The 10,858-nt window shown below is 41.4% G+C and overlaps 1 protein-coding gene across 1 annotated transcript; it reads left to right on the top strand.

Annotated features, from left to right (window-relative positions):
• The first annotated feature begins 1,074 nt into the window (after nt 1-1,074).
• RSL1D1 (ribosomal L1 domain containing 1) lies at nt 1,075-10,464 on the top strand. Its single transcript, XM_044981062.1, has 9 exons — nt 1,075-1,215; nt 1,728-1,867; nt 2,661-2,799; nt 3,945-4,093; nt 4,190-4,291; nt 5,286-5,379; nt 5,466-5,594; nt 6,760-6,987; nt 9,101-10,464. Exons 1-9 carry the CDS (start codon nt 1,192-1,194, stop codon nt 9,449-9,451), a joined length of 1,356 nt encoding a protein of 451 aa, XP_044836997.1. The 5' UTR covers nt 1,075-1,191; the 3' UTR covers nt 9,452-10,464.
• The last annotated feature ends 394 nt before the right edge of the window (nt 10,465-10,858 follow it).

The raw sequence follows: 10,858 nt of genomic DNA on the forward strand, positions 1-10,858 counted from the left end.
TGTTGACACTCTGGTGAGTCTGGCTTTGTCTACATATGCAAAGAGGGCTCTGGTATTTCTACTACTGTGTCATGCAAACCTGCAAGTAAAAACACCTGAACCCTGCAGCATACTAGATTTTCATTTAGAAATCTCCTGTCACTAGACAGCTACTGGTAGAGCTGCCTTGCTGTTATTATGGTAGGAAGGAAGGGTTATGACAGACACCCCACTGGACCCCCATTCTCCTTGTTTCCACAGCTGGCTTCCCTTCCTTGCATCCCCAGTCTCCCTGTGCCCACAGCCCGCCCCTTCCTGGACCCTACTCTCCCTGTGCCTGGAGCTCCCTCCCCATTAGAACCCCCACCCCCCCACTTCCTAGGCCAGCAGCTCCACCCCTGCAGACCATCCATCCCTTCCCATTTGGACCCCCCACTCTCCCTGTGTCCTCAGCTCCTCCCCCGCACCTTCACATCTCCCTGTGTGACCACAGCTCCCATCCCTCCCTCAGCACTCTCCCCCACCCGCCAGAGAGCTACCTTAGCACTCTCCCCTCAGAACAATCTCCCCTTCCACCCCACCCCGCCGTAGCTCCCTACCCGCCTAAAAGCAATCCCCCCCAGCTCCTCAGATCTCCCTCCCCACATAGCTGCCTTCCCCCCCCCCCCAAAGGGATAGCTCAGTGGTTTGCACATTGGCCTGCTAAACCCAGGGCTGTGAGTTCAATCCTTGAGGGGGCCATTTAGGGATTAGTTCTGCTTTGAGCAGGTGGTTGGACTAGAAGATCTCTTGAGGTCCCTTCCAACCCTAATAATCTATGATAGTCTCTTGCCGGCAACCCCCTCCCACCCTCAGAGCGATCTTCCCCCCACCTCTTCAGAACAATGTGCCCCTCAGCAAGATCTCCCCGTACCGCAGCTCCCGCCCCACTCAGCACCATCTCCTCCCCCTGCCCGTGTCCCGAGCTTCCTCCCACCCTCAGAACGATCTTCCCCCTCCCCCCCCCCCCAAGACCGCAGCTCCCTCCCTCGGACCGCCCGCCCCGCCCCTTCTCCGAGGAGCGCCAAGCGAAAGCGCAGCAAGAAAACTCAGTCAACCAACACCCCGCCCAGAGCTTACGGTCGCTGTTGACGTCGTGGCAACGCGACACCTGCGCGTGCGCAGGGACCGTGCCCCCCCCACACGTGTCGGGCTGCTGTGGGACTCGGGAGCATGGCGGCGCTGGATCGCCCACAGGTACCGGCGGCTGCGCGGCCGAGCAGGGCGCGACTCGCGTGTGGCGGAGGCGCGGATCGCTGCGGAGATCGGACTCGGGGCCTCGTGCCGAGGAGATCCGGAGCCTTGTTCGGCTGCTGGCGGGGCGGCTCGTCTGCCTCAGGCCTGAGCCCTCACCTGGCGCTCGGGACGAGCCGGGTGGGGGGTCCGCGCTCGCCCGGCTTCGGCTGTGTTAGGGGGTCGGTGCATGGGATGGGAGAGGCGACAGGGCTCGGAATTGTGTCCCTGGGGGAGAAGCAATTCCGCAGTGACTTGCGCTGTGTCTAGGGGGAACATCAGTGCTGGCAAACCGAACACGTTTTAACTGTAAAGCAGAATCTCCCTTCTGGTGATGGGCGAGAGCACACTGGTCTGCCAGGCAGTACTAACCATAGCGTGCGGGTCTGCCAATAACTCACTGTGATTCACACTGATAGGAGAACTCAGGCCTGGCCTTAACGCTAATTTATCTTGCCGTTTCTCTACCCTTCCAGGTTAAAAAGGCAGTGCAGGCCTTGCTCGCATACACAAAGACCAAAGATAACACAGATGAACTGCTTTTGAATGAGAATGAGAATGTATACTTAATGGTGACAGTATGGAAAATCCCACCACAAGAACAAGTTATCAAAATGTAAGCATTCTTACACGTCTGGTTTTCCTGAAAGGCTCTGGTTTTCTGTATTCTATAATAAATACTTTTCATCTGCTCTGGCATGCAGTGGACTGAACTTACATTCACTGCTTGTATCCCCATAAGACCACCATGTTTACATATATTATGTTTCAAGAATTGTTAGTAGCCTCAAAAGTTTGGAGCACTGACTGATCATGTGTGGGAGTTTCCATGATATATGAGTCAGATATATAAAGGATCAGATCCTTCATACCTTACTCGCTTGAAGTCATTTAGATTAGTTACGTAAATAAAACACGATTTAGGCCTATAATCTCTGTATGGATCTATCTACTAGGCTCCAATCCAGGAAAGACTTCAACATATGCTTATCTTTACACTTTTTAAGTAGTCCTAATGAGGTATGTGGGATTACTCAGTACTTAAGCATGGGAGGGTATGGCTACACTTAAAATGCTACAGCTGCAGTGCTTCAGTGTAGACACCATCTGCGCCAATGAGAGGAATAATACACTTCCCTGACAGGCAGTAGCTAGGTCAATGTAAGAATTCTTACATCAACCTAGTGCTGGGTCTATGCCAGGGGTTAGGCTGGTATAGCTACATCTCTCAGGCAGATGTAAAATTGTAGTCTAGAACAGGCCTAAGTCACTGAAGGATTGGGGCCTAAAGTCTTTCTGAAGTACTCATAACTGTAGTGATTTTGAACTTCTCTGTAGGCCTGACTTTGGAAAGGGAGATTCGTATTCCATCTCTGAATGTTTCCACCCTTCTCGCCCTCTTTTTATAGCCCACTTCCTCATGGTATTCGACCAGAAACATCTGAAGTTTGCCTCTTCACAAAAGATGAACCTGAATTATCTGCAGAACAGACTGAAAACTTGTACAAGAAACTGTTGATCCAGAATGGGATCACAAGTATCAACCAGGTAAGGAAGACATTGGAATATGATATGGACAGTAATGTCTTGTCTTTCTCCTTAAAACTTCAGAAGAAGAAAAACAGGTGTGTGATTTCTCATGCAAAATATTAACTTAATTCAGATGGTTCAAAACTTAGGACTTCTAATCAAATTTTTCTAGCTTGTCAAAGTTTCAAAACTTCAAAATTTACCCAAAGGAGTAAAATTGTCATTGCTTTCAATATTATGCAAGCAAAATATATCAGAGCACGCTTATTAATTAATAGCTTCTTTTGCTTCATTTTTAACATGCCAATAGTTTACAATAATTTGAAAATAGTTTTTAAAGCATTTTTAGAAAGCTTTTTTTCAGTGTCTGCCAGTGTGGTTTCAACATTAACTGTGATATGACTTAAATAAGATAATCTTTCATAAATGGAAAATTGAGTACTCTCTAACATGTTTATTTACTGGACAAAATTATATAGTGTTTGACCTGTGAATTGTTAAACAGAGTTTGTTTACACCAGTGGTTCTCAAACTGGGAGTCGGAACCCCTCAGAGGGTCGTGAGGTAATTACATGGGGAGTCGCAAGCTGTCAACCTCCACCCTAAACCCCGCTTTGCCTCCAGCATTTATAATGGTGTTATATGTATAAAAAAGTGTTTTTAATTTATGGGGGAGGGGAAGTCACTGAGGCTTGCTATGTGAAGGGGTCACCAGTACAAAAATTTGAGAGCCACTGGTTTACACAAGCTGAAACAATTCACAGTTTTCCCATTTTCAGCTGTGTTGGCTCCTATGTCCTAATAGGAATAAAAAGCAGTCAAAATTTGTTTTTGAAATGTGTGGTTTTGGATTGATTATGTGTGACCATATGTATTTCAGCTACCATTTGATGGTTATATATATATTTTTTATTGGTATCTAACATCTTGTATTATTTTGATTTTTTTTAAAAGTCTGTTACCTGTTTTTTAAACGTCAGTTGGTCTTTTTTGTATAAATAATGTGTCAGTGTTTTAAATAAAGTAGAGAAGACAACAGAATACATTTGAATGTGGAAGTCTTAATCGATTGGCAGTTATGCCACTCAGTTGTATATAATCATAGAAGTATTCCATTCATTCTTGCAAGGGAGTTTAATCCTATCATTACTTTCACATTACAGATCATCTCTTATAAAACTCTCAAAAAAGAATACAAACCATTTGAAGCAAAACGTCGTCTCCTGAACAGATTTGACCTCTTCCTGGCCGATGACCGAATTAGAAGGCTTTTGCCCTCACATATAGGGAAACACTTTTATCAAAGCAAAAAGTAAGTCTGTAGCTAATACATGTTTTTACCATACTGTCCTGGGAAGCTGAACTGTTCTTAGTGAATTTTGTTTTTCTTTTCCTGTTTTGTGTTTAGGGCACCTTTATCTGTAAACCTGAAAGCCAAGAATCTAGCTAAGGAACTAAACAAACATATTCAGGGAACTATACTTCCAGTTACCAACAAAGGGTGTTGTTAGTAAGTATTGATTTTTGGCTTGTGCTTCACTTGAAGGACAGTATTGTGCTCAATAGTAGGGTCAGAATGCAATACTAAATTAATTTATTTACTTTCCCTCCAGTAGGGCTTTGAATAAAGTGAGGTAAGGGTTCACCAAAATCCACAGTACTTGCAGTGGACTTTGGTTTGTACAGAGAGACTGGGGTTTGTTTGTTTTTTAATAGAAACTTTGAGGAGTTTTCTTTTTGACCTCTTGACTGTAACTTTAAAAAAAAAAAAAAGAAGACATCATAGCCCTAATCATCAAAATGCATTAAACATTAGTGTTAATCTCCCATCCTGCTACATTTTTATGTGACCTAATAGATTGCATAGGGTTATTTACTACCATTAATAACAAATCAGTTTACCAGGACACTCCATTGTATGAGAAGGGCTTGTTTCTGTAAATCAGAGATAACTGCCATATTAATACACAATTCTCTTTTCTGTATTTTAAATCTTTATTTTATGATGGGAATAACACTTGTTAGCTATTCTAATGATGTACATAGGTAGTTTGAAGATTTATGGATAAAATTTTCAAAAGCTCCTAATGGACTCTCGAACATAGGTTCCACTTGAAAACGTTACCCTTATGACCTTTGAGAGACAACTCCTTGTTTTTACCAATTGAAGTATCTTTTTCTTAAGATTCCCCCCCCCTTGTTTATTTTTTATTAAAAGACTTCTGTAACTTCTTTACGCATGATTAGTTCCTGCTACAAATATAGGTATTCTTTAAAGATTTAATAGCATCTTGCAAACCAAAAACAAGTACTGAAAAGGCTAGTATAAAATAGTTACAATAGATCTTATTTCCCTGTGAAGTCCAGCATTCTTTTTTTAAAATTAGGATCATTGTGAATAGACGGTACTCATAGTCAATTTCTTGATATGCCTAAAAGCAAGTGGTTCAGTCAGGAGGTCTGTTTTCATGTAAGATAAACAGCACACCTCTCTTTTCTTTCAGTACAGCACGTGTAGGTCACACTGGAATGAAAGCTGATGAGTTATTAGAAAATGTTACTGTTGCCGCTGAGGTGATTTCCAATAAGTTGCCAAAGGTACTATGACATGATTAAATTAGAATGTGAAGTGGACTTGATTTAAGCGTTTCTTTGTTTATATTTACTCTTCTTAATTATTGCAGAATTGGAAAAATATTAAAGTTCTTCACCTGAAAACACTCAAATCTGTTGCTCTCCCAATCTTCAATTCATATATCTCCAATTTAGATGAGCTTGACAAGCCGCCATCTCTCAATCAAAAGGGAGTACAGGTAAAAACTTCCTACTAACTTTGCAGAATAACTTTCCACAAGGTGGTGCTATAACTGGTTATTTGTTATCTTTATGGAATAACGTGTTTGTCATGTAAGTTTAACATATTGGCATTGGGGATATTTGCCAGACATCTAGGTGCAATACACAGACAGCAGAACACATAAGTGATGTTGAACTGTTCTCACTCAGCACTTGTTAGCATGACTGCATGCTTTTCCAACAGTACATGGTAATAAGAAACCACTGTTTCTACTTGAAGTAGTGGCAAATGGAAAACGTAATCATATAGTGTTGCTAGTCTTCTCCCTTAAACTGGTAGAGGATGGGATTCCCTCACTTTTCTATACCCTTGTTTCTACCTTGAGATCTGGTCTTCTTCGTGGACCAGCCAGGTTATACGGCTTCAGTAATTTTCATAAGGAAAATACAAAAAATGAAAGCAAATACTTAATCGTATTAATTAAATTAATGCACAGCTCAGGAGGATGCATCGATTACTATCAGCTGAACTATGACTTCAATATTGTTTCGGTAATAAACTCTAAAAAGTTTGGGTTATTTTAATTTTTTTGTCTTCTTTGGATGTTGTTTCATCAATTTAATCCACTTGAAGAATGTCAGCTATTTCTTTGCATTGAATTCTGCAATTGATTTCCCTGTACTTGAAATAGTTGATTTTTGCTGAATTGCTCACAGCTCTACACTTTGTGAAGTTGTCATTTTGATGTCAGCATAACTTCTATACAGGGAAGAGGAAGAATTTTTAAAAATGTAAATATATAAGAATCCACTAAACCCTGTAATTTATCGATATTAATACAATATATATTAGTCTATGTATGTCATTCATACAGGATTACTATACCTTTAGTAAGTTCTCTAAAAGTAAAACTCAGCATTGTTTCCTCCTTGTCTGTTGCCAAATCTGAACTGCAAGATGCATGGTAACATTGCTTATAAAATTGCTGTTACGGAAGAATTGTAATTAGTGTTGGTTTAGAAGTTAACACTCTTTCAAGATCTTCAGTTTCAGAAGTTCTACAATAGTGGACTATTCATTCTTGCCTTTGTAGTAAAATAGATCAGTATATTTGTAATAATGTGTCCGACTGGGGTGGAGGGATGATGTGTAATTGAAAATGTTTTGATTCTTTCTATAAGAAAAAGAAAGGGAAAAAAAGGAAACAGAAGGCAGTCACAAAACAGACTTCAACTAAAGCCAAAGTGACAGATGAAAAGATGATGAAGAATAATGCTACTACTAAAGACCTTGAGATGGAACAGAAGAGAAAAGCAGAAACCTTGGCAGTCACAGAACCAGATGAGGATGATGGAGAAATTCCGCAACTTGTTCCTATTCAAACAGAAGCCAGTATAGCTGGGCAGGAGGTAATTCTCTTTAACAACAAGTTTGTGAAATCTAGAGTTTTTAGCTTTAACTGAATGAAGATTTTGAATGTGGATGAAATATACCTTTAGAAAGGAAAGGCTTGAGACAGGCTAATGGAAACAGGGAGCAAGTTAAATCATTGGTATGTCTAACCTAATGCTTGCAGGGCAGTGTGTTTTAATACACTTGGAGTGCAACATGTATTCCTGGGGACATCACAAGAGCAAGGGAGTCTTTTCTCTTGGGATTTTTTACAAGCCTCTTCTGGACAGAGGAAGCTATTTTTTTTAAACAATATTACTTCTGACTAGCACAAATAATAGGTTCTCTTTTAAATAAAACAATGGCTTCTGGAGTGAAATTTTATCTACTGTTTGCATTCCAGATGTACAAAATCTTAATTAGATTAGTCAACGCATTTTCCACATGTCTGTTATTTGGAAAGATGAAAACTATGCACTCTGTAAATGGATATTCTGCCTATATGTGTGTCTTATGTACCATTTCATCAAACTGTTTGACATCAGTATGTTGGTAATGGACTGTTGCCATAGATAATCATAGCTGTGTGGTAGCAATTCATTCCCTTACTCTGACTTTTGAGATAAAACAGCTTTGAAGCGAGTTCTGAATCAAATAAATCTCTTTAAATGTGCCTCCTTTTGCCTGAGTGGAGGTCACTATTTAGGGGAGAAGTAATGTCAAATCTTTTGTGGACTAATACATATAATTTACACTTCTGATAGCAACAAAATAGGAGAGCCAAAGGCTATTAAAAATTGAAAGCCTTGATGCACTGTTCATACTGATCAAGACATTACTGGGAATGGAAATACTCAGGATCATATACCATATATACTTGTTCATAAGCCGAATATTTTTGGTAAAAAAGTGACGCATCAAAGAGCGGGGGTTGGCTTATAAACAGGTCTGCACCAAAATTTGATTATTTTAAACTCTGTGGAATCATTGAATTGAATATCTAATACAGGGATCGGTAACCTTTGGCACGCGGCCCACCAGGGTAAGCACCCTGCGGGCCAGGCCGGTTTGTTTACCTGCCGCATCCGCAGGTTCAGCGGATTGCGGCTCCCACTGGCCGTGGTTCGCCACTCCAGGCCAATGAGGGCAGCAGGAAGCAATGGCTAGCACATCCCTCGGCCCGCACTGCTTTCCGCAATTGGCTGAACCTGTGGACATGGCAGGTAAATAAACCGGCCCAGCCCACCAGGGTGCTTATCCTGGCAGGCCGCGTGCCAAAGGTTGCAAATTCCTGATCTAATGCATTGTAGTTTTGTTTACTTGGAGTGTCTGCAGGCATGGAGCCCCTCAGCTCCCCGTGGCTGTGGTTTGCCATTCCCAGCCAATGGGAGCTGCGGAAACTTCCCGCAGCTCCCATTGGCTGGGAACGGGGAACTACGGCCACAGGGAGCTGAGGGGCTCCATGCCTGCAGACGCTCCAAGTAAACAAAACATCCTGACCTGCCAGCGGCTTACTGTGACGGGCCGGGAGCCAAAGTTTTCCAACCCTTGAAGTAGAGGGTCAGCTTATGAAAGGGTCATATAGTTTTTGATATTTTTACCTATCCATTTTGGGGGGTCGGCTTATAAACGAACAGGCTAATGAACGAGTATATGCGGTAATTAAAATTTCTCCAAAACTATCAAGTTGACTTTGGAGGATATTGGTATTCACATCTCTAATCATGCTCAGTTTGCAGACATTTCCAGCAAGTCTGTGTTAAATATCCAATGGAGAGAAAATGAATGAACATAAGTTACAAAGTTGTTCTAAAATGAAAAATAGTCATCTTGGATTTTTTATTTTAAGCACCTTTCAACTACTAGTATGTTCTCCTTAAGTCTGTTCTTTTTCTGTACAGTATCAGTCAAAATATTTTTTCTTGGACCCTTTTATGGTTGAGTTGGTTTATATTAACCCTTGCACAGCCTACCTGAAATGTGACCAACTGAGTTAGGGCAGAGAATATTCTATTTAGTGGATGGCACTGATCTTTAGCGCTAATGTTTTTATCAATCTTGTCTTGCGAAACAATTATGATGTGTCCTTTGTTGTAAGATGACAGTTTTTTCCCCATGTCTTAAATACAGAAAACTGAACCAAATCAGACTCCAGGAAAAGATGTAAACACGAGCAGAAAACCTGAGACACCACTTGGTAAGAGAAAGATGGCATCGTTGGCTCCGGAGACTCCAAAAACAAAACTGAAATTGGCTGAAAATGAGGAAGATTTGCCAACACCAGCTCCACAGAAACAGCCCAAGAAGCCCAGGATCTCAAAGGAAGTAGTAAAGGAGAAGGAGCTGAAAAAGACTCCCAGAAAACCAGCAGCAAAATCCTTTGACACACCTCATGGGGGCAAGCTTGTAAAATCAGCCAAGAAAGCTCCCAAAACACCAAAACAGAAGTCCAAGAAAATGAAAGTTCCACAATCAGTCTGAACTCTCAGTTATATTATTGCTTTATCCTATAAAGTGAACTGATTAAACGTATTTGCTTTGCTTAAAAAAATAAAAAATCACTATAAATTAGAGAAAACAGCTTGATTAAAAGAGAGCCTGAGCATAGGGAGCTGTCTTTACCAAGGTTTGTAATTGTCTATCAGTGTTTCCTTCCAGTAGCAGTGGGGCTATGAGACATGCAAATAAACCTTTTTCTAATTTGGTCATTTCTACATTTCTTTGTGTCATCACCCAGGCTTTATTATTTCCTTTGCCTGGACTAAAAAATATACTTCAATGTTTTATTTAGCTACGTGGATGCTCCAAACAAGAGGTGTCTCCTTTTAACAGAGAAGGGAGAGAAGAAAGATGAGGGAAATACAGTTTTTGTTGATGTTCTAAGGATAGAGAGAGGCTGGGCAATGATAAATATGCTTTGGGTTGGCCACAAAGCTGTTGCTTTGGATACTAGCTCACCTCTGGGACAACGTCTGTTTGATTGGGGCAGGTCCCTCTCCTTTACTGGTCCTTCTCAAGCTGAGCAGAGCTGGATGGGCATTCTCAGCTTGCTGTGCTGGTGCCGTGCAGTACAGTTGATTTCAGGATCAGGTTAAAAGCAGAGAAAGAACAGGAGGAAGATTGCAGGGGATGGAAAGGAACATCTGGGGTTGGGATAAGAGGAGAAGACAGAGGAGGATCTCGCATGTCAAGCTGGGCTTCTCTCTGGCATAGCAGTGATGGTCAAACATCCCCATTGCGATATCAGGGACTAGTGTCACAGCAACAACTCTTACTGAAGTGATGGTAAAAAGTTGTTTTTCTCACACAAAATGTTTTCTAAGGGCTCTAAAAAGCAGTGGGTGGAATAACTCATCCTCTTGTTATTTTGCCCACCAAAAAGCATAATTTCCAGAACATGTATTTTGGTCTATTGATTTTTCTGTCCTTATTTACCAGTCATAATTTTTAACACAGTCCTTGAGTGGTATCAGTAAATCCTTTGTTTAAATTAATTCAGTCTTTGTCTCCTCACATTTTTTCTTAAACAGTTTTATATAACATCATTCTGACAATTCATGAACAGTTATGCATAGTTGAGTTCACTATTAAGGTAAAGCTGGAGGCCCCATTATTACAACAATCTTCATCTTTGACCTGTCAGCTGCTTTCTAAGTTATCATATGTGTTCTTGAAATCATGTTCTCCCTTGGCTTCCATGTCACTGTTGTTTCTTGGTTTTCCTATCTCTAACTGCTATTTCAGCATGTCCTTTGGAGGATCTTCCAATGTTTTGTGGGAATTCAAGGGGGCTCTGTCTTTGGTTCCCTTCTCTTGTCCCTCTACACCTTATCTCTGGGTAATCTCATCCGCAAACATACCGGTAAATTCAACCGCTCTCTCTTTGTG

This window comes from Mauremys mutica, chromosome 11, assembly GCF_020497125.1.
Source record: "Mauremys mutica isolate MM-2020 ecotype Southern chromosome 11, ASM2049712v1, whole genome shotgun sequence".
Classification (NCBI taxonomy): Eukaryota; Metazoa; Chordata; order Testudines; family Geoemydidae; genus Mauremys; species Mauremys mutica.

Coding starts and splice junctions, on each gene's coding strand:
- RSL1D1 (XM_044981062.1), top strand. CDS start 1,192: ATGGCGGCGCTGGATCGCCCACAG. Junction 1,868..2,660: donor CAAGAACAAGTTATCAAAAT/GTAAGCATTCTT, acceptor CTCTTTTTATAG/CCCACTTCCTCATGGTATTC. Junction 2,800..3,944: donor GGATCACAAGTATCAACCAG/GTAAGGAAGACA, acceptor TTCACATTACAG/ATCATCTCTTATAAAACTCT.